Source organism: Castor canadensis, chromosome 11 (assembly GCF_047511655.1).
Source record: "Castor canadensis chromosome 11, mCasCan1.hap1v2, whole genome shotgun sequence".
Lineage (NCBI taxonomy): Eukaryota > Metazoa > Chordata > Mammalia > Rodentia > Castoridae > Castor > Castor canadensis.
Genome location: NC_133396.1, coordinates 129,157,098 through 129,184,918, shown reverse-complemented (window position 1 = coordinate 129,184,918; position 27,821 = coordinate 129,157,098). Strand labels below are relative to the sequence as shown.

The 27,821-nt window shown below is 42.3% G+C and overlaps 1 protein-coding gene across 1 annotated transcript; it reads right to left on the bottom strand.

Annotated features, from left to right (window-relative positions):
- Positions 1-658: 658 nt before the first annotated feature.
- On the bottom strand, positions 659-27,821 carry LOC109686324 (uncharacterized). The gene is made up of 6 exons (XM_020163582.2): positions 27,717-27,821; positions 26,703-26,859; positions 14,462-14,913; positions 13,850-14,278; positions 2,512-2,668; positions 659-1,791 (listed from the first exon to the last, which is right to left on the bottom strand). The coding sequence occupies exons 1-6, from the start codon at positions 27,819-27,821 to the stop codon at positions 659-661; spliced, it is 2,433 nt and encodes an 810-aa protein (XP_020019171.2).

The window sequence follows — 27,821 nt, the reverse complement described above, 5'->3', positions numbered from 1 at the left end:
CGTGCACTGCCTTGCCTGATCCTAGTGCAGTTTTTTTTTTTGGTGGGATTGGGGTTTGAATTGGGCTTCACACTCCCAAAACAGACATCCTACCACTTAAGCCACACCTCTAGTCCATTTCCCTCTGCTTATTTTGTAGATGGGGTCTTACAAACTATTTGTCCAGACTGGCTTTAAATCACAATCCTCCCGATCTCAGCCTCCCAAATAGCTAGTATTACAAGTGTGATCCACTAGCACATGGCTCCTAGTGTAGTTGGTTTTTTTTTTTTTTTGACAATACTGGAGCTTGATCTCAGGACCTCATGCTTGCTAGGCAGGAGCTCTACCACTTAAGCCACTCCACCAGCTCTTTTTTTGTGTGTGTATGTATTGGGTATTTTCAAGATAGGGCCTTGTGAACTACTTACCCAGGCTGGCTTTGAACCACAATCCTCCTGATCTCTGCCTCCCGAGTAGCTAGAATTACAGGTGTGAGCCACTGATGCCCGGCTCTAGTGCAGTTTTTAATAGCACTTTCTTTCACTCTCTAAGGGGTCCCAGTTTGTAGAATTACAAGATCACTGTATTCATAAGAAGGGTTTCTTTCTAGACTTATTTGTCAGTCATGTAGATTCTATTCCTGATCCCAATCCTTCCAGAAACCCCACTGAGCCTTCTAACTCTCCTCTTCCTCTTCCTCTGGCTCTGTCCAGACTTTGATTTGCCTGATCAGAAGCAAAGCTTCTTGAGATAACACCAGCAATTTGATGCAACTCAGCTTCTCCACAGAATCTTCTTCATAATATACCCTCTGGTCCAAACTGCCTCTCACCAATGGTCCTAGCAGAATATAGTGGGCACAGTACCTGGGACTCTTTGTGAGGCCATAACCTAGTAGTACCTGTCCCTGATGGAGTTGGTACATCCTTTTTTTCTTAAAGCCTGTTAGCACTGCTACCCGGATGATCTTTTGAGGTCTATCCAGAATCACCGTCACGTAGTTACCACTTTGGGCATCCACGGTAGAGAAGTAGTCCTCATTCAGAGTGTATGCATGCTGTGGACGGTCACGAAATCCTGGGAACATGTTAGTGAGGACCACAGCAGTAGGGTTGTCTGGATCACCGAAGACCACTTCCTTCTCCTCAGGAAAGCATCTGTCTTCAAACTCAGAATAACTGCTCACGTGGGAGAAGATGGAGGAACTGAAGCGAATGGGGACGTTTTGATCCAGGAGAAGACGGAATTCAGATAGAAGCAAGTGAGGGGGGGTGTCACTGTGGAAGAGGAGGAAGAAAGAGGTCAGGCGGGAGAGGTCTCGTGTGTGGAAAACTTTCCCCGAGGCTCTCAGGTTGGAGAACTCCAGCATCACCCAAGGGAGGTCTTTCCAGGCTGACAACGTCCAGTAGATGGCAGACAGAAACCTGGGGCTACACTGGACGTTGTCCTCCATCAACAGGAAGTAGTCAGAGAGGTTGCTTGCAAAGTTCATGAGGAGAGCGTAATCTTCTTTCTGCCTGGAATTAAACCCTTCACAGGGCGAGGTGTGATTCCCCTTCTTCAGAAGGGAACCCCCCAAAAAACCAGAGATCATAAGCAGCTTCTGGGCTTCGATGTGTGGTGCAAAGAGGCCTGAGATGTTGGCAACCGTTTGGCTGAGCCATGCGGGGTCAGGGTCTGACAGGCAGACCAGCACCACAGTATACTCCAGGTCATGCTCTGAAGAGCCTTGGAACAGGGACTGCAGGGTGTCCAGAAGGTAGCTCCCATGGGGACGCAGTACTGTGGAGATCCCCACTGTCAGCAATTCTGGGGGAGACAGGGGCACCTTCAGCATTTCAGGATGATGAGGAGGTCCTAGGACTCTCCTTCTTAAGACTAATCCCTGTGACAAATTCACATCTCTTCCCTGGTGGTGTATGGCCCTGCCGAGGGGTTAATATGTGGTCAGTACCTTTCAAGGCCGATGGCTAGGGGAAGCTTTATGAAGGACAAGGCGTTCTCTGATGGGGAACACTACCATGTAGCAACGGTAAGTCTGCTGGCTTGGCAAATTATCTTAGCCTGGCCTTGATTTTCAGAGTTACCTTAGCTACCTTGGATCACATAGACCTGAAGCAGAGGACCTCCAGGGACCCCTGCAAGCCCTAGGTCTACCAGTCCAGTGCACTGGGATGTCACGTCCTCACCTCCCTGTTTATCCTTTGCCTAGTTCTTTTTGCTCTGACTCTCCCAGGCTTCTCTTCTATCCTGTCTTCCCCATTCTGGGGCCTGTCATGAAAGAGCTCCACTATGGGATGGCTCCTTGTCAGGGTCACTTTGGTCTTTCTGCTCAATCGAGGAATGAGCCGGGGGGGGGGGGGGGGAGGAAAAAGCACTCAGGATTGCAACCTGCACCAAATTCCCAGCCTGGTTCTCACCCAGAACCCCCTCCTTTTCTCACCAGCTACCTGCTTACTCCCCGTTTGGTGCCCCTTTCCCTTTTCTTGCTGAAATACCTCGTCTGACCAATCCCTCCCACACACTTACTCTTTTTCTGGGGAGGGGCTCCAGCCAGGACTGTGTAGCTGGAATGCTGGAGAAGAGGGGAGCGTATCTGCATTTCCATGAAGACTTTGAGATGGTTCTGGATTTCAGAGCTCATTTGTTCTTGAATTATCTGCCAAACGATTCTTCCCTTTTCCTTCTGAGGACAAGATAGCTAGATACCAGCTCTGAGGCTGATACCCAGATCCTCTGCAGACAATGGAGGGGCTCATCCTCCCCTTAGGACAGGTTGAGTGAGCCCCAAGATCCAGTCACCAGGGAGCCTGAATGGCAGCTCACGACTACCTGCCTCAACCTGAGCCCACATGGCTTTCCAGCAAAAGCCACAGGCCCAGGCAGGGTAGTGCAGTGAGCATCTGCGGGCAAAGGGAGGACTTGTCTGCCCTGCCACAGCCCAGATGTCACTTCTTGACCATTATCAGGCTAGCAAGCATCGTCTAACTCAGGCTGGGCCTGTGCTGGGTTCTGGGACAGATGCTGAAGACAAAGCTTACTCCTGTCCTCAGGAACCTACACACACAGTCTCCATCTGAAGGCCTTCCTCTTGCTCAGCGTGACCACACACAGCATGGTATCCCTTCCCCACACCACCCCGTGCTGGGCTCTGGTCTGAGACATTCTAGAAAAATGTGCACCCAAAGTCTCAACCCGCCCTGTGTGAGTCAGGTCTTACTTGCAGAAGTTTACTCTGGGGAGTTACTTCCAATTCCTCACACGAGAGAGGGAAAGTATTCATCTGCCTGGCAGGACCTAGTGAGGGACCCGGTGAGGGACCGGATGAGGGAGGTGGCAGCAGCCAGGCGGTGCTCATCGCTTGTGGTCCTGCCAGTGAGTAGTGTCTTCCAGCGGTGTCTGTGCATCACCCTCTGCATACCTGCAACGCCAGCTCCCCTCCTCTCCCCCTGCTCAAATCTTCTCTGCCTCAAGGCTGGCTCAGCGTTGACCTCTTCTCTGACACTGTCTGGATTCTTCAGAGCCTCTCCTGTAGAACTCCTATACTGAGCCTGGCATGTTTCACATAACTGGGAAAATTCCCATCCTATTGAAGGGTTGACAAGTGGTCCCACCTCTGTCTCTGGTACTCACCAGTGACACATTGTCCTCAACAGGCTCTTCTTTGCCCTCTTGCAGGCAAACTCCCAGGATGACTAAGGATGCGACAACTATGGTGTACCTCCACGGACAGTGGGACATGGCGCTGAGCCAGGAGCAGCTGCACAAAGAAACGTGAGCAGCTTTGATCCTGAGTGCCTTGTCCTCAGAAAGCATGGGGGTCTCTTCCTCCTGTCTGGAAGCCTACCATGTCCTGACCCCATCCCAATTCCTGGGCATCACTACCTAATTTTGTCTTACCTTTCCCTTCCAAATCTTCTCTTCCCACTATGCATAGCCATCTAAGAAAATATAAAGGTCAAGGAATTTGCTTCTGTTCAGCTTATGCCTCCTTAGCCTCCTGTCTGGGTTTTTCAGGTGAAACTGAAGGAGCTTCCTTCATTTACTTGCTTTTAGAGACCCAACCAGTGAGGATATGCTGGAGAGGAAATTGGGAATTTGGTATTGCTTGTATTCCTCCCCAAAGTTCAAACTCAAGCCCCAATCTCTTTTATTAGTCAATCAATCAGATCTTAGACTGGATGTAGGGTTTTGTGCCTGTTATCTCAGCTACTCAGCAGGCAGAGATCGGAGGATCTCAGTTTGAGGCCAGCCCAGGTAAAAAAATTAGCTAGACTCCATTTCGACAAATAAGCTGGGAGTGGTGTATATGTCTGTAATCTCAGCTACCTGGGAGGCATAGGTAGGAGGATTTCAGTCCCAGGCCAGCCTAGGCAAAAAGTCAGATTCTATCTAAAAACAGCCTAAAACAAAAAGAGCCAGAGGTGTGGCTCAAGTGGCAGAGCACTTGCCTAGCACTTGCCTAGCAAGGCCTTGAGTTCAAACCCCAGTACTGCTTAAAAGTAAAATAAATAAATAAATAAATAGAATCTTGTCTTTCAGCTCCATACTTACTTTTGTGCCTGATCCTTTCTGGGATTACTACGTTAGGCAGATATATAAGGTCTTAAATCAAATCAGAAATACCAAGGGCAATGCAGGTTGGTGTATATCTCTGAAGTTGGGCTGGTGAGGAGGATGGAAACCAGACACTTTCTAATCAAGTCCACTCTGTCACCATGTTTGGAGTGCTATATCCACTGAAGTCTTTCCTGCCTAACAGAAAATGTAACTTGAGGGCTTGTCAGAGCAGGGATTCCCCTGAAAACAAGGAGGAAAATTTTTAATGTTGATGGTTGAGGTACCAGAGTGGCTCCTCTGAGGTAGCTGAGAGTAGTCACCACCCCTCCCAGGAGATACCTCCTGACAACCATTGTTCACCCATTGTTCACCCTGAATGGGGGCTGCTTTCCACTCTGGCCTCACTCAAGCACCAGCTTTTGAGGGCTGGGGGGAGGTGCGGGGGACATAGCTTCAAAACCAGATTTCTAGTTTTTGACTGGAAATTTGGAAATAACCTTTCAGTTTGAATCAGATCAACAAGGGTGGATCCCCTGTGCCCCATGGGCAACTTGCTGCTGCCTTGGTCCTCAGGTTGTCACATTGTGCTGCCTGGTGGGTCTCCTCAAATTTCTAGTTCTCCCTTCGGCCTAGACATACTTGGGGGACCTCTGAGGTTCCCTTTTGCCTCTTTATCTGTTCTTTTTCGTTACTGAGTCTACATTTCCAGTTCTCCCTCTCTACAGACACTTTTACTCATAATAGTGTTTTGACAAGGCCATAAACCTAAAAACTGTAAGCGTCTACTAGGGTGTAACTTCTTTGGACTAAAAATCTTTTCCCTTCTAAGGTGAATATGGTGCACAAGCTGTGTTCCATATTTAAATGAAAAAATGGGACTATTCCAGGAATGGGGATGGGAAGATAAAGGGGAACAATGGAGAGGGTGAATTCAACTATGGTATATTTTTGTGGTCTGGGGCTTGAGCCCAAGGCCTATACCTTGAGCCACTCCACAAGCTGTTTTTTTCCGAGATAGGGTCTCGAGAACTATTTGCCCGGGACTGGCTTTGAACCGTGATCTTCCTGATTTCTGTCTCCTGAGTAGCTAGGATTACAGGTGTGAGCCACCGGTGCCTGGCTCAACTATGGTATATTTGATATATTGTAAGAACTTTGGTAAATGTCACAGTTTATTCCCAGCACAACAGTAATAAAAATATAAATAAATAAAAAATAATGTGAAAAAACCCCTAAAAATCTTTTCCCACCTCTTCTCTTCCCGTTAGAATTTTCTTCCAATTTTCCTTCTTCCTCCCCTCTTTCTCTCCTAGGAAGGAACAACCAATTGACCAAGCTTTAACAATAACTCAGATTTAATGTGAAAATAACAAAGATCAAGAACAATATTTTTGACATTAAAAAGTCCTATATAGTTTTTTTTCTTTTTTCATTATTTTATTATTCATATGTGCATACAAAAAAAGTACTATATAGTTTTGATGAAGTTAAATTTATTATTTTCTTTTATGGTCTGTGATATTTTTATCTTATTTGAAGATGTAACCAGGCACCAGTGGCTCACACCTGTAATCCTAGCTACTCAGGAGGCAAAGATCAGGAGGATCACGGTTTGAAGCCAACCCAGGCAAATAGATTGTAAGCCCCTATCTCGAAAAAACCCATCACAAAAGAAGGGCTGGTGGAATGGCTCAAAGTGAAGACCCTGAGTTCAAGTTCCAGTACTGCACACACGTATAAAACCCATCATTTTCTACAGGGTTGCAAAGATATTCTGTTAGCTTGCCTTCTAGAAGTTTTGTAGTGTTAGCTGTTACCTTTATGGCTATGATTCATCTCAAATTAATATTAATATTTGTGTATGGAATAACATAGGGGTTGATGTTTTTGGGTTTTTTTTTCAAACTTTAGGGATTTATTCTACAACACAGAGGGTAACAACTTTGCCCATCTACTCCCAAACTTTAAAATTTTTATCACTCTGAGATCCTATCCCAGTCCCCCACAGAGGCTTTTTTTTTTTTTTTTTTTGTGATACTGGGCTTTGAAGTCAACTCCTTATGCTTGCTACACAGCCACTCTACAACTTGAGGCATGTCCTAGTCCTTTTCACTTTACTTTTTTTAATAGGGCTTTGTGTTTATGCCTGTCTGGCTCCTGTCTGGCTTGGACTGTGATCCTTCTATCTGTGCTCCGTGTAGGTGGGATGACAGGCACACGCATCCACTCCCAGCTTTTTAGTGGTTGACATGGGGGGTTGTGGACTTGTTGGCCAGGCTGACCTTGAACTACAATCCTTCTGTCTTTACCTCCCAAGTAGCTAGGATTGTGGGTGTGAGTCACTATGCTGGGCTTTATTTTTTTTTGTATTGATACCCATTTATCATAAAGATTTTTCCTTGTCTTTTGAATCACCTTGGCACCTTGTCACAATCCACTAACCATGTATGTTTGAAGCTGTTTTTATGGTTTTGAGTTTCACTGATGCATTTGACTATCTTCACCCTTACACATAGCATCTATTGACCCCATATCCTTATTCTGAGGTTGTCTGATGGTTCCTGTGTTTTCTTATGGTTAAGTAGGATGAGTTTTTATGTAGAAAGTGCTCTATGATTCCAATCCTACTATTTCTGCATGTGATGACCCTGTCCTTGCCATATTTATTAAAAATGGACATTCCTTCCCCACTGTACCATCTTTATTAGAAATACAATTTCTATCTACCCATATTTCTTGAGGATTATTTTCTTTCCATGTGTTGAAACCATGCCATTTTGATTTAGAATAACTTCTTAGTTCTTTCTTTAGCTTTTAAATTGTCTTTCTTGAAATATGATTTATAACCCATTATTGGTATATAGCTTATTGAATGTGACAAGTGCATATAGCTATGAGGTTGTCACTCCCATCATGATCAAGATACAGACAGTTCTATCATCCTATAAAGATCCTTGATGGTCCTTTTGGTTCAATCCCTCCCTCCCCCTTTTCTCTCCCCAGGAAATCATGGTCATGCTTTCTATCACTGTAGTATGCCTTTTTAAGAATTTAATGTAAAAGGAACTACACAGTATATAGTCTTTTGTGTCTGACCTTGCTCACGTAACATAATGCTTTTTGATATTCACCTGTGTTTGTTTCTTTTTAATAACTGAGTAGTGTTCCATTGTGTGGATGTACCACAAGTTCATTATGTGTTCAAGACTTTGGATGAACGTTTGGATTGCTTCAGCTTTTGGCTATAATAAATAAATTGCTGTGCAAATCTTTGTGTAGATATACTTTCATTTCCCTTGGGAGAACAACCAAGAGTAGAATGACCAGCTCTCATGGCAGATGGCCTTGGTGGCCAAGTTTTATTTCACCCAGTGAGATCCTGAGTGACATGGGAGACAAGATATCCGAGCAGAACAGGAAGTGTCCAGTGGCCAGGATGAGGTGGAGTGTTTCCTGCCATTCTCACTTAGCTGGCTCCGCCCTTTCTGGTTCTTTTGATGCTTCCAGGAAAAGTTCATGGCTTAGTAGTGTGACATCTCACCTCCATGATGTGCCTCTGACCAGCCTTCTAGACCTACACCTGCGCCCTTGCTGAGCATGCTGCACAAACAGCATTTTTCTTGATCTTCTTAACAGGAACACCCCAGATGGCCAAGCATGGCCACCCAGGGATAACATGGTGGCATCCCTGGCTGTCTTTCATGAGGTTCCACCCAGAGATACCTGGAATGCCTGTATGATAGAGGAGTGATCTTGACATCATTTGTGAATTTGTTATTTATTTACTTATTTATTTAATTTTCAGCGCTAGGGTTGGAACCCAGGGCCTTGTTCCAGCCAGGCGAGTACTCTATTACTCGGGTATAGTGCTCTAACTTGTGTCCTGGTTTCCATTTTTATTATTTCTTTTTTAGTTATTTTTTTAGATAGGGCCTCACATTCTTACCTGAGACTGACTTTCCACCTATGCCTCCCATGTAGCTTGAATTTCACTGTGTGATACCAGACCTGGCTTATTTGTTGAGATGGGGTTCTTGCTAACTTTTTGCTGGAGGTGGTCTTGAACCATGATCTTCCCATTCTCTACATCCCAAGTAGCTGGAATTATAGCCGTGAGCCACCATGATCCTGGTTTTTAGATGTAATTTCAAGAAAAACTTTCAGGGACAATGCCACTAAGGCTGGGCTGGTTTATTGACCTGGAGAGCCTGACAGAGCAGACTGATGCCCTGTCAGGTTTTAAACATGGCTGACCCATCTCTGGACACTTAGTTGACCCAGCCAAGGGTAGGCTTCTGTGTACAATGGGGAACTGATGAAGGCACAGGGTGAGAATTAAGGCAGGAACCAGCAGAATGGGCTGGGTCACCTATGATGAATAAAACACTTGGTGGCCAGTCAGTCCAGGACCTGACTGGTAGCTGAGGAGCCTCACAAAGTCCTCAGGATCAGGTTCAAGGCCAGCTTGTAGTTCCTCTACTAACATCAGATCCCTAGCTGACTTTATTTCTGATGGCTGAGCTCACCAACTCTACCCCTTTCTCCTTGGCTCCTTTCTGGTGCAAGCAAGTCCTAGAAATGAAATAAAGGTACAGTGCTGACTTCTTTCCTCTAAGGCACCAGTCTGTGTCTCTGAGGAATAAGTGGTGTCACACCCACTGCACTAGGCCTCTACCAGACTCAGGAATGGTTCCTTTCTGGTCACTTTCTGGATTGATAATTCAAATGCTTTTCAGAGGGAAAGGAAAGATTAGCCAGAAGATGCTCTTAATCATACTAGAGATGTAGCCCTCTTTGGACCTCCCAAGAAAAATACATGGAACCCACCCAGTCACTCACTCAATATCTACCTCCCAATGTCATTTAAATAAACAGCCACAATCCCCCATCTATGCACCAATTTGCAGACACATTATTCTATATACCTCCACTCCACATGACCATGCACACCAGCTCCACACACCTGCACACACTTCCATTCAAACACAATACACTCCTCCCCTGACCACTTGCCCACTCACCCCCCAACCTGTGCACTCCATGTGTACTCACGCACTCCATGTGTACTCACACACACCCATACAAGTCTCAGCCACTTTTGCATTTAACTTCAAGTCAACCTTAGGTTAAGAACTCCCCACGTCAGGTGCCTTTCAGGAAAGTCCCCCAGTCACAGAATTCCGCAGTTGGTAACCTAGAATTTGGAGTCCTGGGGAATGTTTTGGAATAAACCATACTCGGAGCAGTGTGGGGTGAGGCCTCTCCTCTGTGTGGTCCTGGTGCTCAGTGTTTGTCTGTACCTAGCATTTCTTAGTGTGTGGTATGTGCCATTCTAGTTCATTGTTTATTTCCTGCTGTCTGTAAACATGTCAAGGGGAGGGACTGCAGCTTCCAACTGGCATGTGGTTGGCACAGAGAAACCCTTGTGAACTTGGAGGGGATGGCTGATTTACTTTCTGACTGACTGAAAATAATTTACATGCCCTTCAGAGATGGCTTAATTTCCACTGGTTTGCAGAGATGGCAACTAGGATTATAGGACAGGAAAAGAAGGAAGGACAAGACCTTCCCCTAGTGGCTTGTGGAGACCAATGGAATGTGGTAGACAGGAGATAGGAATCATAACACCAGTTGACTATTTCTTTAGTCATTTCTTACCATATGGAAGTCAAGTAACACTTTTTTTTTTTGAGACATGGTTTCACTATGTAGCCCACTCTGGCCTTAAACTTGAGATTCTCCTCCCTTAGACTCCCAAGTGCTGGGGTTACAGGCATGAACCACCATACCCAGCAACTTAAACCATTTCTTGACTGAAAGAAGTGCTATAGTAAATTTCAGCATAGCATTAAAAAAAAAAAGAACCCAGAAATGAGTCTGGAAGCCTTCACTGAAGAGGCAGGATGTGAATTTAAAATTGAATTTAGGATTTTGATTAGGAATTTGCTAATTAGGAATTTTCAATCAAGACTAAAGAAGAGGTATATTAAACAATCCAAATTTGGGGTGGAACAGGAAGTGATAGGATATGAGTCTGATTGACCCAGATTCAAAAGACTAGTATGTACAATACAGGGTTGATGTTTACCCAGTAAATAGTAAACACTTGTCCTTAGATGTGCTCCAATGTCCCAGCCACGTAGGCTTCTTTCCTGAGGCTTCCCAGATCTCCCATGACCTGGCAGAGCAAGAGTTAAGACCAAGCATGGCAGGGAGCTTCTGGAACCCTTTTTGATTAGCACCCATTTTGATTGAAGGGTGCTTGTTCCAGTTAGAATATTAAACATTTCAAGCACCCCACAATGCAAAGAAAAATAGAACTGGAAGAGCTAATATTTATTGAGCAATCATGCCAGACATTATGGTGGTGGTGATGGAAAACCACCTAATGTGATTTTATTGAGTCTTCATGATACCATTGGGCGTATTTATTACTTCCTTTAAATTAAAGATGAGGAAATGAGGCTAGAACAGGTAAAGGGAAAGAGCATTTGTTAAGGGCCTGCTATGGCTAGATGCTGCTCTACTCCTGCCTTTGGCTATGGTTCTTTTTTGGTGTTTGCTTTATCAGACTCTAATTCTTGAGAAGACTTAGTTCAGCTGTCTTGGATATCTCAATTTTTTTGTGTGTGTGTGTGGTACAGGAGTTTGAACTCGGTCTCACGTTTGCTAGGCAGGCGTTCTTGCTGCTTGATCCTCTCTGCCAGCCCTTTTTTTGTGATGGGTTTTCTTGAGATAGGGTCTCATGAACTATTTGCCTGAATCTGGCTTTGAACCTAGATCCTCCTAATCTCTGCCTCCTAAGTAGCTAGGATTACAGGTGTGAGCCACTGTCACCCGGCATATTCAAACCATTTTGTTCTGGTTATTTTGTTTGGACTGGCCTCCAGGAGCGATTCATCCAATTTCAGCCTCCTAATTAGTGCCCAGCCTCACAATCAGTACTCAGCTGATTGTGATTCTTCATTGGGATAATTGCCCTCAGTCTTCTTCCCTCCCTCCCTCCCTCCCTTCCTTCCTTCCTTCCTTCCTTCTCTCCTCTCTCTATCTCTCTGTTAGGTAGCAGCCCTATTGGCTGTCTTTTTTTTTTTTTTTTTTTGCAGTACTGGTGTTTGAACTAAGGGCCTATACGTTCAGCGAGTCCACCAGCCCTTTTCTGTGATGGGTTTTTTCAAGATAGGGTCTCGTGAACAATTTTTCCTGGCTGACTTCGACTGTCTATTTTGACCATAGTGATATATGTTTATTTTAACCCCTCTTCCCTTGTCTGAACCCATTTTAACCTCTATTACACAACTCCCTGACAATTGCTGGTAAGCCAGTCCTAAATCCTTATCTTACTATGTGTATTTTGAGATCACTTGTGATACAACTTGTATTAATTCACATCTCCCAAGAAGCTGACATGAAAACAGGATTACACGTAGATGAGATTTATTAGTGGAAAGAGAAGGAGAAGGCAGGGAGAGGTTTTGGACTGTAGTGAAGGTGTGATAACTATTGAAGGAGATGAGAAGAGAGGGTTGGCTAGGGAGAGTCTAGGACTATGGTTCCAAAAGTTTTGACCAGGCTGATGGGGAGTCCACAAGCTAAAGTTAGAGCAGTCTACCATCTTGATGTTAGTACCCTGCTGTGGTCAATGGCAGTCATTTGGAAGTGTAGCCTTGGCACCGACACTGAGGTGGCCTTAGAGGGAAACCTTGGGTCTGTCAATCATGCTGGCTGTAGCAGGAGATTTGATCAGCTGCCATATACACTTGCTCAATTCCCCTATATCTGATGCCCCAAAGCTTCTAGCTCCCATTCTTCTTTCCAGATTCCCCAGCTTATTCTAACCACTTTGATTACAATAGATTTGAACACTCTGGCTTTTGATTTGAGTTTTTCCTAAGTATTACTCTTGGCTTTTTTTTATGGTATTGGGGTTTGAACTCAGGGTCTTGCACTTGCTAGGCAGATGCTCTACCACTTGAGCCAGGCTACCAAGCCCTAAGTATTCTTCTTAAATTGCTCCTTTTCTCTTCTTTTGTCCCTGCCATATTGGATTATAGTTCTCAAATTGGTGAAAAGCCCTGTTAAGACAGTGCGAATTAATGGGGCTGTGGACTCAGATTTTCTAGGAGCAGGATTTCATAGCCAAGCTACAATAAAGATATTAGTAAAATATCCAAATGTTCTCCTATGAGAAGCACGCAAATCACTTCTAGTCCCATAGATAAGACTTGGTAGAGATAGGAGCTACAGAAATCATGGTAAGTTATTTTTTTAGAGTATTTGATTTATTTAAACTGGCTGCCAAAGGCATCACCATGATAAATTTTTTTTGTGGTCCTGGGTTTTAAACTCAGAGCCTGTACCTTGAGCCACTACCAGCCCTTTTCTGTGATTTTTTTTTCCAAGATAAGGTTTTGCGAACTATTTCCCCATGCTAACTTCAAACTACAATCCTCCTGATATCTACCTCCTGAGTAGCTAGTATTACAGGCATGAGTCACTTGTGCCTGACAATGATGTTAATTTTAATAATTGTGATGGTAGAGACAGGAGCTACCAGAAATCACGGTAAGTTATTTTTAATAATTGAGATGCTATTTTAAAAGGAATCCCCTGGCATTTGGGGTGTTCAAGTAGAAGAAGACTCTGCCTAACAATAAAAGGTATTCGATTAATGTCTAGTGAATGAATGAATACTTTCTAATGGAAAAATGAGATCACAGAGAAAACAGTCATATTCCTGGCCAATTTACTCTGTCCTGTTACATAAGAAGTTTAGCTTTTAATGAATCCATTTCTTGTCTGGTGGAAGGACCCTTGGTCTACTCTCAAGGTTGATACAGTCTTGTGATCTGAGCATCAGTTAATCTCACATGTTCCTGTTGTTTTTAGAAGTCTGGTGTTCTCAGTCCAAGCCAAGAATTTTGGACTACACCCTTATGGATGGAAAACCAGAGGAGGTCTTCACAAGCCCTCTCCATCTACATGACTCTTGATACCAAGAGAATGTCACCTTCAGTCTGCCTTTCAGTAGGTTGTGTTTTCTGTCTTAAGAATCCTGAAAGAGGCTGGGAGTGTGGCTCAAATGGTAGAGTGCCTGCCTAGCAAGAATCCTGGAAAGACCCAGTGAAGGGCTAGCCCTATTAATTTTGGGAATTTAATGTTTTGTAAATTCTGTAGGTTACCTCCAACCTGACCACTCCCAGAACTCCCAATGACTTCTCTGCATATTAATTAAACTTTACTTAACCCAGAGGTTAATGTGCCTGACTATTAGCCCAGAGGGCAGAGTGGCTGTTACCAGCAATCTCACGCATTTCACCTTCTTCCCAGACTCTTCAGATAACACTTGCTTATTCAGGATGCCGTTCACAAGTATCCCCAGAAGAACATAGTCATCACAGTCATTGATCCTATTGGTAGAATCATAGCCCAGTTCTACTTGCCCTTCTTTCAACTGCTTTTCCTCTTTGAGTTCAGAGCCAGTTAGCACTTGAACTCGGGACAAAGTGGCAGGTATGTCCAAGATCACAGTCAGATGGCTGCCAGCCGCTGCCTCCTTGATATAAAAGAAATTCTTATCCACACTATAGGCATTCATGAGAACAGAGTCGTTGGTAACATTCAGGCTAGTGTAAATGGTAGCAGCAGGGTTGCTGGGAGAGCCATCACTTTCCTCAATAAACTCTTTATCTTTGAGGCTACTGAATTTGCTTCCAAAGGAGGAGTGATTGTCCGTATGCTGGCAGAGGGAGGGGGAAAAGCGGATTGGTTTTTGCTGCATGACAAGGTCACGAAAATGGGAGAGAAGATAATCACAGGACATTTCTTGGTAAAAAAGGAGAAGGAAATGAACAAAGTAAGGGAGATCTCTAGAATGAAAGAGGTTTCCAATGAAGCCCAGTTGAGAGAATTCCAAAGTCACCCAAAACTTCCATTCCCAGGCAGATAATATCGTGGCAATCTGGGTGACAAATCCAGGGACACATTTCACGTCATCGTCAATCATCAGGAAGTAGTCAGAGTGATTGGTAGCAAAGTTCATGAGGAATGCATAATCCATGTTCTGCTTAGAGCGGAAGGCTATGTAGGTGGGGGTATTGTTGCGGTTACTCTTAAGTTTCTTCAATGGAAGATAGCTTTTAAGAGGAGTATTGATCACTACCAGCTGTCCGGCCTGGATGTATGGTTTAAAGAGTGTTGAGATGTTGGAGATCACTTGATTAAGCCATTTGCGGTCAGAATCTGCCAGGTGTACCAGAACAATGATGTGTTTCAACTCAGATGAGGAAGAAGCAAAGAAGAGAGATTGCAGGGTGTCCAAGAGGTAGCTCCCTTGGAGATGCTGCACTGAAGAAATCCCTATGGTCAGCAGCTCTAGGATTGGTGAGAAAAGAGGACCTTTACCAACTTATAGAAATGAGGAAAGTAGTTGTCAGCGATCAATTATGACACATTCATAAGTCTTCCCATATGCCATCCTTGCATGTAAGAACACATAAGATCACCATTTTCTTACATTTTCTGTCCCCCAGGGCTGAGTAAGGACCATATAGGAGTTACTATCTGGTCACAAGCTGCATTTCTTTCTGATAAAATAGATAAACATTATCTTATTCAAAAGAAATTAATTTCTAATCTTTAGTAAAACAAACTATGAAGAACTATGTATTTTATAAGGTGTCAGTTTACAATGGCATGTGCTCTCAAATATAACTAGAAAATAGGGAAGGAGCACTAACAATTTACTTGAAAAAGAGATATGAAAGGAAATAGAAGTGAAAACATTTAAAACCAGTTATATGCCGAAAATTATCTAGGTTTACAAAACATGTTCAGCAATGGTTTTATTAGGACATGGACTATGAGTACGCACATGCATTCAGAAATTTCTGGAATAATTTCCCATCAAAAAATTAGAGGGATCTTTTGACCATTGATGTTGAAAATGAAAGTTGGTAGGGGGAATATACTAAAATAAACCAGAAGTTTTAGATGACATTTTGATCAATTACAAGTTTATGCTTGAGGTGGGCAATGTAACTCTACAGACTCACTTGAAGAACTACTTTTTGTGTGTGGTACTGGGGCTTGAACTCAGGGTCTACACCTTGAGCCACTTCACCGAATCTTTTTTGTGACTTTTTTTTTTTTTTCCCCGAGATAAGGTCTCACAAACTATTTGCCTGGGGTTGGGTTGGCTTGAAACCATGATCCTCCTGATCTCTGCCTCCTGAGTAGCTAGGATTACAGGTGTGAGCCACAGGTGTCGAACCAAGGACTGCTTTGTTGTTTTTTTTTTTTTAATGTGAAAGTATATGTTAGAGGTGACAATGTACAAAATATAGCAAAGAAAAAACTGTCAGAACCTGAGAAATAGAAATCCAGATTTTATGTACTTCTTAATAAGATGAGACATTGAATCACTAACAAGCTGAGGTTTTTTTTTTTGTTTTTGTTTGTTTTTGGTGGCACTGGGGTTTGAACTCAGGGCCTCACACTTGCTAGGCAGGTGCTCTTACTGCTTGAGTCACTCCACCAGCCATTCTGAGGTTTTTTAAAAAAATAATTACTTTTGAAAATGGATGTGGGAGAGATGGATAAAGGTGACAAACTAGCATTTTCACCTATGTCCCCTCTCATTTAAAACCCCATGAGAGGACCCAGAAGGGTTGTTCTGAGAGCTCCATCCTATTTGAAGAATCCCTGAACGTGGGACAGGACTGGAGGAGAAATCTAAGCAGAGGAGTCTATAGTCTAAAAGACGAACAAGAGGAAACAGCTGCATAAGTATATCTTTCTATAAAAAGTTCTGAGAAATTCTAAGTTAACAGCCACCAAGTGCAAAGAAGAGTGGGTCCTAGGATTATCACTGAATTTGGTTCACTGGGTCCAGGGGCCAGAAAGTTCTTGGTCTCATTGGAGAAAGAGTTCAAGAATGGACACAAAGGAGACTTGAGCAGGAGCAGGTTAAGTAATGCAAAGCAAAGTGAAAGCAGACAGGAAGGTGGGCAGACTCAAAAGGGAGTGTTGCACTGGAGGTCCCAAGACCTCAAACTTTGATTAGGATCTGCAGACATAGGGGTGGTCACTCCTAGAAAACTAAGCTAATGTGTCTTTAACTTCTGGAGACTGGGTATGTGTCATCCATTCCTCCCACATGTTGGGCAGGGGAATTCGTGGCTTTGGATAGTCAGATCATGGGCTGTGGGGAGGGGGACAGCACAAAACTCATTCTGTTAGCACCACCATGCTAGGATGTGATTCAGCATCAACATCCAAGTTTCATTCTTACCCAGCAGGTTTCCTAACTCTCTGCCTAACTCCTGTATCAGGATGGTCACCTGGACTATTATACACCTGTTTCCAGAACCACTGGGTTGTGAACACTTAGGGGCTGTTGGTGGCGACATCCATTTTCAGGCTAAAGTCCTAAGAGTTTTTCACTCAGAGGTAGATAGGAGAGGACTGTGGTTCGGGGCCAGACCAAACAAAAAGTTCACGAGACCCCCATCTCAACCAATAAAAAACTGAGTGTAGTGTCATCCCAGCTATATGGGAAGCATAAACCCAGGGAAGAGAGAGAGAGAGGGAGAGAGAGAGAGAAAGAGAGAGAGAGAATATGATATTTTGCCCGAACAGGGAGAGCTATTTGCAATGAATCATTCATTCTAGATTCTCAAATGTAAGTCTGAAATAACAATTACCAAGATAATGAAAAGAAGAAAAAACTTAATCAGAAAGAAAGTTCACAAGTAAAAGCTCTTTGGCAATGAGAAAATAGGCTGAGATGAATTGGAAAGTTTGTACAAAGTATGACTATGGAGCCTGGCATGTACTCAGTGGTGGCGTGATTTCCTTGCATGAACAAGGCCCTGAGTTCAATCCCCAGCACTGCAAAAAGTCATATATATATATGGATATGAAGACTTGATCAAGTTCAGGATAGATTTCTGGCAATAATGCTTCATGCGTTGGTGACATGTTCATCCATCAGAAGTCACACGGTGGCACGTTGTTTCTGTTTTCTGTGATGTTTACAGCCTTGGTGCTCATCTGTTAACCCTCAAGAGGTTGCAATATGGTGGTACTGTAAGTCAAACATTCCTTCTTAATTTATTACCTGGAATGTTTTTATAAAAGAACATTTCCTCATTTACTTTTTGGTTAGTCAGTAGTATAGTTCATATAGAAAAGGGAATGCATGCTTGATTCTTCCCCTTTATCAGCCTTTAAAAATAATGACTTGGTTTCCTGGCATTTTTGAATGGTGACAAAATGTCAGTTGTTTAAATCCTTATGAATCCATGGAGTTTACATGTTTCATTTAATGGGAATTTAATTTTTATTGGCCTAAATTGTCCTGTCTTTGGCAAATAGCCTCTTGAATTTGGATATTGAGCCTTCTGACACTTTGGTCATTTAAAGAAGTGTTCTTACTACCCCGTAAGACATTTCTTCCCTTACACCTAGAATCACCCATTTTTATGAGGAGTCCTGGTGCTTTCGAGCGCAAAATGGTATATAGAGTCTAGGATTTAGACCAGGGTGCTCATTATTAGTGGGTGGTCATTTCTAGGCTCTACTGGAGAGAGATAAAATATTTTTATTTGTTTTTGGTGGAACTGGGCTTTGAACTTAAGGCCTCACGTTTGCTAGGCAGGTGCTCTACCACTCGAGCCACTCTACCAGTCCTCTTTCATGTGAGGTGTTTTTGAGATAGGGTCTTTCAAACTGTTTGCTGGGGCTGGCCTCAAACTTCAATCCTCCTGATCTCTGCCTCCTGAATAGCTAGGATTACAGACGTGAGCTACCGGCACATGGCTCAAGTGGTACAGTGTCTGCTTTGCTATGATTATTTTGGAGAAAGTCTTGCTTTATTCCTGGGTTGCCATGGAAGTGAAATCCTCCAATATCTACTTCCTATGTAGCTGGGATGACAGGGGTACATTGTCATGCCTAGCTATTGGAGTCTCATGAACTTTTTGCCCGGGCTGGTCTTAACTGTGAACCATGATCCTCCTGATCTCTACTTCCCAAGTAGCTAGAATTATAGGCATGAGCTACTGGGCCCAGCTAAAATATGTTTTTTTTTAAGATAAGAAAACATTGTGACTTCATAGTGATATTTCAAAATATATTCAATTAAAATGTATTTAAACTTAAAGAAAACTCTTTCTCTTCATTGAGAGTTCTCTGTGTTATTAAAACCAAACACTCTTAAGCACTTAAGAGTGTTTAAACTTAAATCTTATTTTAGTGCCATAATAAATAGTTTAGCTCTGTCCTTTGAATTCTTAAAATACTGACTCAGAGGAGGTTAATTCTGTCTCGAGGTTTAGTTCTTTTTTTGTGGTACTGGAACTTGAACTCAGGGCCTTCACCTTGAGCCACTCCACCAACCCTATTTTTGTGAAGGGTTTTTCGAGATAGGGTCTTTCGAAACTATTTGCCTGGGCTGGCTTTGAACCATGATACTTCTGATCTCTGCCTCCTGAGTAGCTAGGACTACAGGCGTGAGCCACCTGTGCCTATGGTGTCAAATGGGTGGACATAGTCAGACTTCAGTCCCAGAGGGAAGCTGGCTCATCAAGGAGAATTACAATGTCCTGGTTGAGCAGACAGAGAGGAGGTCATATGTTCTTTAGCCATGAACTTCATAGCAAATGCCAATAGGTGACCAGTGACAGGGAAAAAGGGATCCATGAGGACCACAGACAGGTCCAGGCTGGAGCTATCATTTTGAGAGTAACTGACACATAGATGGTAATTAAAGCTGTGGGAGTAGACGAGGTCCCCAAGATAGTGAGTCTAGATAAAGCCTGAGCCTTGGGGTGTATCAGCTTCTGCAGTTTGTCAGTAATGTTGGAAGAAACCCAGAAGACTTTGTAATCCTGGAAGTAACTGAGGGGAATGTTGATGAAAGAAGTGATCACTGGGTCAAATACCATGATAGGCAAAGTGGGACGGAGATTGGAAGCCAATCAGTGGACTCGGTGTGGAAGCCAGTGGTTACCTATACAACATGAAGATGTATGGAGAGTTTTTTTTATCTTCTATCAAGATTAGAAAAATTGTGGCATGTTTGTGAGTTACAAGAGAGAAGGAAAGTTGATGGCCCAGGAGGGAGAAATCACTGGAGTGATGTTCACGAGTGGTCAAGAGGAGGTGGAGGGCTGGCAGAGTGGCTCAAGCAGTAGAGTGCCTGCTTAGCAAGTGCAAGGCCCTGAATTCAAACCCCACACCCTCACACTGCTGAGGGAGGAAGGAGGAGAGAGAGACAGAGACAGAGAGAGAGATGGAATCTAGTGTAAAAGTAGAGAGCTGTAATAGGCAGGAGCAGGAGCAGGGCCAGTCCATCTATCATAGAAAAGAGGACTTTTCTTGTACATTGGGACATACTTTTTTTTTTTTTTCTTTCAGTGGGACTGTTTTTTGTTTGTTTGTTTTTGAGGTACTGGGTTTGAACTCAGGGCCTATAACTTGAGTCACTCCACCAGCCCTTTTTTGTGAAGATTTTTTTTTTTTTGAGATAGGGTCTCAAGAACTAATTCACCTGGGCTGGCTTTGAACTACCATCCTCCTGATTTCTGCCTCCTGAGTAGCTAGGATTACAGGCATGAGCCATCAATGCCCAGCAAGGGGTCTGAATTCAGGACTTCGCACTTACACAGCAGGTGCTCTGCCGCTTGAGCCAGGCCTCCAGTCCATTTTGCTCTGGTTAATTTGGAGATAGGGTGTTGGGAACTATTTGCCTGGGCAGGTCTTGAACCATGATCCTCCCAATCTCAGCCTCCAAAGTATCTAGGATTACAGGTGTGAACCACCATCGCCTGGTTGGAGCATGCTTTTCTTAAAACAGGAATATCCATCTTCTCATGTAGAAGTTTCTGTCTTTTTTCCCTTTTTTCTCTCCTTTTCCTGTTTTTTTGAGATAGAGTCTTGCTATTGAGCCCAGGCTGGCCTTGAACTCAAGATCTGCCAACCTCCACCTTCTAGACTACTGGGATTTGCAGGCATGCACCACCATACCCAGCAAGTGATTGTTTGATGATTCTTTTCTTTTTCTTTCTTTTTTTTTTTTTTTGCAGTCCTGGGAATTGAACCCAGGGCCTTGCACATACTAGACAAGCACTCTACCACTGGCATCCTCAAACCCCTGATGTAGAAGTTTCTTGAGCCACACCCACTTTATTCTCCCTGATTGGCAAGTGTGTTCCATGAGGTGACAACCCTGACACCTACTGGAAGCTGACCCACAGTTTCCTTTTAGTGCAAGGTTACGATAGATAATGCCCATGTGTCAGCTTCTCTGGACTTCTGCACTTGTGGAGTGAGAAGTAGGAACAAAGCTTCACTCATCTGAATCTTTAAGTGCCTACTCTCCAGACCCATATTTCCAGGCTTCAAGTTCCTTTCTTTAGGTTTGGGACCCGTGAGGTATTGGAAAGTGGATTATGTTCTTAGACCCAAATGACATTCTCCAATTTAGCTCTATGTGAAAAGTGGGGGAGCAAGGCGGGTTTCACTTCACTCCTTATCCAACACCTTGTGTGTTTCTGAATTGGCCCGCAGACCATAGGGAAGAAAGACATCTGGAAAAATACCTCATGTTATACCAATGTTAGATGAAATGCTGCTGCAATATATTGTACGAAACAAACACAAGATACAGAAACACTGGACAGCAATGAAAAAATGATGTTATACAAATGCTAACAAATAGGATTTACTGATTTCTTTCTTTTTTGCGGTACTGGGGCTTGAACTCAGGGCCTTCACCTTGAGCCATTCCACCAGCCCTATTTTTGTGAAGGGTTTTTCGAGATAGGGTCTCGCAAACTATTTGCCCCAGCTGGCTTCAAACTGTGGTCCTTCTGATCTCTGCCTCCCTAGTAGCTAGGATTACAGGTGTGAGCCACCGGCGCCCAGCAGGATTTACCTATTTTCAAAGCTACACGTGAAACAGAATTCTAGAAATATAAGCAGAAATGAATATATGCATAATTACACTGGGAAACCTTTCATCTCTCTCAGAAATTAACTGATTAGCTAAGCAAAAAAACAGAAAATTTGAATAACACATTTAATGTAACTCATTGTATTTGTGTGTGCGTGTGTGCGTGTGTGCGCGTGCGTGTGTAGTGTTCATTAAAGGATACACATTCCTTTCAGATATACTTTGAAAACATTACCTATATCTGAGTTTGGCTGGGCACACTTATGATCCCGGCACTCAGGGGGCTGAGGCAGGACAATCTCAAGTATGAGGTCAGCCTGGGAAACAGATGAGATCCTGTCTAAACAAAGAAGAAGAAGAAAAAGTAAATGCTGGCCATGTATTAGACCATGAAGACAGTTTTAATTTTTAATTGTCTTGAAGCTAGCAATCTTATAAGCTGTCTTCCTTGACAAAAGTGCAATAAAACTAAAACTAATCCTGAAAGTTTATCAGAGTCTCTCCCTTTGGAAATGGAAAATCACTGTTCTAAGTGTCTCTTGGATTGAAGAAGAAAGCCAAATGAAATTGCCACCCACTTAGGAGCAAGTAGGGATAAGAGCATCGTAGACCAAACCTCAGGGAACATGGTTAAAGTGGCACTTAGAGAAGTAATAGCTACAAAACAACAAAGAAATAAATGAAATGAGATACAGAGGAACTAGGACAAAAACAAAACTAAGAGAAGCAGAGTGTAGAATTACACTGTAGAAGATTTACTCTTGTACAGAATTACTCTGTAGAAGATAAAAGCAGCTGGGCGTGGCTCACACCTGTAATCCTAGCGACTCAGGAGGCAGAGATCAGGAGGATCTCAGTTCAAAGCCAGCTGGGCAAATAGTTCGTGAGACCCTATCTCAAAAAAAAAAAAAAAACTGAACACAAAAAAAGGCTGGTGGAGTAGATCAAGGTGTAGGCCCTGAGTTCAAGCCTCACACACACAAAAATTATATATATATATATATATATATATATATATATATATATATAAAAATATATACTAGCAATCATATCTATAATGCTTGATAATATAGCAAAAATAAGTGATGTTTAGGAAAATATAAATTATAAAAATTGGCCCAAGAAGAGGTAGAAAACTTGAATAAATTAAAGAATAATTAAACAATTTTTAAAGAAAACCACCACCTCATCAAAAAACAAATAAAACACAGGCCCAGAGGTTTCCACAGTAGAAAAGTTTTTTGGTTGTACTGGGTTAGAACTCAAGGCCTTGCATTTGCTAGGCAGGTGCTCTACTACTTGAGCCATACCCCTATCCCACTTTTTGCTTTAGTTATTTGTCAAAATGAGTCAGATTTCTACTTGACTTTGATCCTCCTATTTATACTTCCTGTTTAGCTGGGATGACAGGCACACACTACCATACCCAGCTTTTTGTTGACTGAGACGGAGGTCTCATGGCCTTTTTGCCTTTAATCGTGGTCCTCCCAATCTCTGCTTACTGAGCAGCTGGGGTTACAGCTGTAAACTACCATGCCTGTCTCAGTTAATGCATTTAAAATGTTCACAAAACTTAAAATGAATCTGCTCATTAAAAAAAAAGTCATGCCAGGCACCAGTGGCTCACACCTGTAATCCTAACTACTCAGGAGGCAGAGATCAGGAGGATCGTGGTTGGAAGCCAGCCCAAGCAAATAGTTCCTGAGACCATATCTCAAAAAAAAAAACCATCACAAAAAAGGGCTCTTGGAGTGGCTCAAGCTGTAGGCCCTGAGTTTAAGCCCCAGTACCACACAAATAAATAAATAAATAATTTCTTGATTGTGCTGCTCATTTCTCCATGTCAACTTCATAAGCTGTAGTCCCCGTTATTCAAGCACTAAGCTAGATGTTACTGGGATGGTATTGTACAGATGTATCCATAATCAATTGTTTTTAAGGAAGACAGGTTATCCTAAATAATCTGGGTGGGCTGAATGAGTCAGGTCATTCAGTTTCTCTGAAGATAAAATTGCTCCTGTAGACGACAGCTTCATTTCCTGTCCCAGGTTCCAGCCTACCCTTCCTAACGGCTGACCTATGGGTTTTGAACTTGTTTTGCCAGCTACCACCATCTCACAAGCCAATTCTTTACAATGAACATCTAGAATACCTCATGTTGGCTTTGTTACTAAGGCCAAAATCATTGCACTTTACGAAAAATTTGGTGAGATTTCCATTGTTTGGGGCTGCAGTTCCCTTTCTATATCCTTTCTAAAAAGATTAAGAAAGTACTTTTGATAAATTATAAGCCTAAAACACAGCAGAGAACTTTGCTTATTCTTTGACATACAGAAATGAAAAACTATAGGAAGCATCATAATATAAACTATCACAGAAGCATTCCCACTGAAGTCAGAAATAGACAAAGATGTGTCTTTTTACTAATAGTTGAAATCATGTAAGAAATGAGCGATAATTGTTGAAAAGAGACATAACTGTCACTATTTGCAAAAAATAGTGATGTGTGTGTGTGTGTGTGTGTGTGTGTGATTGGGGTTTGAACTCAGGACTTCTCACTTGCAAAGCAGGCACTCTATCACTCGCGTGCCTCCAGTCCATTTTGCTCTGGTTATTTTTGAGATAGGATCTTGTGAATTATTTGACTCAATCCTCAGTCCTCAATTCTTCTGAGCTCAACCTTCAAAGTAGCTAGGATTACAGGCATTAGCCACCAGTGCCTGGCTATAATGATGACTTACATTGATAAATCAAGAGAATCTTCTAGATCTTGTAAGAGAGTTCATCAAGATGATTATATATATATATATATACACACACATATATGATGAGCACACAAAAAACAAAAAACATTGGCATTGGCATTCCTTCAGTTACTGGACGTAGTGGAAAAGCATGCCCCATACTTTGAAGTTCTGTAATATCCAGTGGAATATGCCTAATCATAATGTGAGAGACCCATGAAAAAAATGACAAAGCTCTAACAGAACCCACAAAATACCTGAATATATGGAGACACATAAGATATTCCTGGATGGTATGATTCAGAATTATAAAGACATCAATTAACTCTGAGTTTATCTATAAATTTAATGAGGTCCATATCAACAGTATTTTTTCACAAAGGTCAACAAACTAATTTAAAATTTCATCTGGAAGAAAAAATGAAAAATAGGAAAAATTTGAAAGAGCACAAAAATAAGAAAGTAAGGAGTGGGAGGATTAATCTAACAACATATACAACATAGCAACACAAGATCAAATCATATGGAATTGGTACAGGAACATTTAAAAAGGTCTGGAATAAAGTGGTGTCTGGAAATAAGCCCATGTATATGTGGGAGCTTCTGTGACAAGGGTGGTATTTCACATCAGTAAGGAGAGAAGATGGGGTATTCAGTAAATAGTGATGCAATCCCAGGATTTCCCCTTGTAAATTAATTATGTAGCTGACATCTTACTTTAAAAAAATTATCTACATGAACTATTTATCCCTGCAGAAACAAAACCATAAGACTATTAGAAGAAATGTGAAAGTTTTCCAAGAATAGTCTGTGGTGGGGAAGTTTTTCACTTAGGCAATGTATGGAATCCAGAAGTCATAGGAATCACAGACACAGTTGATTACATAAAATTAAAATGTCTATATCCTAAAAGAATCATGAGCAAAACCAAGCAGCAGTGAAGAACACATTCAATAAAAGATTTTTATAATACATAAATAGCTCCTATAAATCAACAACAGAAATCGAGCAATCCAATGAAATGGAATGACCCTTAAGCATGTAAACATGCTTAACCATTGCTAGTAATCATGGTTATCAAATAACAAACATCACAGAATATAAAGAAATCTTTTCTGCCTTTCAAACAATGACATGAGAACTAGTGAAATTGTGAGGAAGTCCACAGAATAAACTGATGTGACTATCAAGCTGTAGCCTTTTCCATGCAATTAAGATGTAGATAGAAATCCAAAGCACGGTGTGCTTTTTGACCTATTAGTCTCACATCTAGGCATATTTCCCATAGAAATACTTTTTCATATGAACAAAAATAATATTAATTGTGACATTGTTTTTTTAATAGGAAAAAATGGAAAAGAACTGAGTATTGATCAATAAGGAATGGTTAAATAAATCCTTTTTATATCCATAGTATGTAGATGCCATCAGTTAAAAAAGAATGAGGCAAGGGAAGACTCTCCAAGATACACACAGACAGACAGACACACACACACACACATTAAAGAATGAAAAAAGCAAATCCCAGTTGAGCCTGATGTTTCACACGTGTAATCCCAGCACTCAGGAGGCTGAGGCAGGAGAATCTCAAGTTCTAGAACAGCCTGGGTTACATAGCAAGACACTGTCTCAAAAGAAAAAAAGATCTCAGAACAATACACATAAAATGATCTTTTTAAATACCATGGTTATAGCATCTATGTAAATGCCACAGAGATGTCTGAATCCCTAGGAGGGTATGCACCAGACTTCTGGGGGAGGGAAGAGGAATGGGGAAGAAAAAGGAACTTTCATTTTTAACTCACCACACAGTACCTATTTTTACAATGTACAGTATGGAATTAGTTTCCAGTGCAAATGTGTTTATTTACTGCAAATGTAGTGTTTTAAAGTCTGGGAGGGTGGACTGGGAAGACAGGGTCTCTACCATATGGAGAGTCTAAAAAGTACTAAAACTGATTTTGCTTGCCTGAAACTTGTCACAGTTCTGGTGTTGCTCTCCAAGATCATCTCCTGGGCTGCAGTGCTACAAAAGTATAATCCTCAAGCTTCTTCGTGTAAACCATTCACCTGGAGATCTGCTCCCAGTGAAAATTCTGACTCTGTAGGTCAGGGACAGGGCTAGTATTCTGCAGCTCTAACTATTGCCCAGGTGCTGTTGCTGCCATCTGTCATGGACGGTAGGTGATCTTTAGAGGCCCCAGGACCCTGAGAGACCACCCACTCAGACTTCATTGTCACCTCCAGACTTCTTTCTCTTTTACTAAATCCCCCTTCTCTAGTTTCCTCCTGGAAACTATTCTCTCCCTAGTTTCTTCAGAAGAGAGGGTGGGAAAAGAATGGACCAGGAATTACTGTCTGTTGCAGTCTAAATTCCAGGTATCTCTTCCACTTCCTTTCTACCTGCCTTCCCTGCCTACCTGGGCTGACCTGGATGATCTACACGCCTTGTAGACACTCACTTTTTTCCAGGGGAGGGGCTCCAATCAAGATACGAGAGTTCACATTTTTGAGTGGTTCTGAGTTTCTCTGCATATCTTTGAAGGTTTTGAGGTGTCTTGTTCTGCCAGGGTTGATCTGCATTCGGGCTGTCTGCCAAGCTACCAGCTCCTTTTCCTCCTGAGAAAAGAGAAAGATTCAGCTCTATGATTCATCACATCTGGGAATAATGTTGGCTAGGCTCCCCTGCGTAGAGCATGACAAAATGATCTCCAGAACACAGGGCAGGTTGCTCAGTTTCATCTTTGTCTTCTGAAAAAGTTCTCTCTTAGGAGATACCTGAGATACCAAGTTCTATTTTAGGTTATGGATCATGGGATAGATGGAGTTGGGATTCCTTTAGCTCTCTTGGGTTAAACATAGCGGATGAGATAATACCATTCTTTAATTATCCTTATGATTATAGTCTGATATGAGTCACTAATTCCACCAAGGGCACAGCAGGTATTAAGCGTGAGAGATACAGGAGCCAGATATTACCACCCCGCTGGCCAAAACAAAAGTCTTTCCCATTCATTCACCATCTGCTCTTCTTTACTTTGCCTTTTCTGAGTTCTGTGAAATTTTCTCTACTCCTTAGACTTTTTCTTGGCTTGAACAAATGACTTAACTTCTCTAAGGTTTAGGATCCTAATACACAAAATGCTTGAAAATTTATAACTTTGAGAATCAAGGAAAATTTCCAAAATGGGAAACTTACAAACATAGAAAAAATTTCAGTCTCATCAATTGCTATAAGAAGAGGATAAACTGCTGATGTATTAAGAAAGTGTTATTCCTTCCTGGCTTTGAATTTTCTCTCCCACTGGGATACCATCACTTTTTAAATTCATCAAAGAAAAATGATACGTCAATTCCTCAGGCATTCTCCAATTCTTTCTTCTTTGAGTATCTCCAGTATTCGTGTTGATTTCACACAGACACTTAAGATAATGTCAGCTCTCAACTTGGCCCCACCACATATTTCTGGTACTCACCAAAGTCAGGAAACTTGTGGTGTCAAAAGGATTTTCCTTAATGAAATAGAAGATCGGGAACACCAGTGCTATGGCAATAGTGAGTGTCCACAGGAGGTTTCTCAT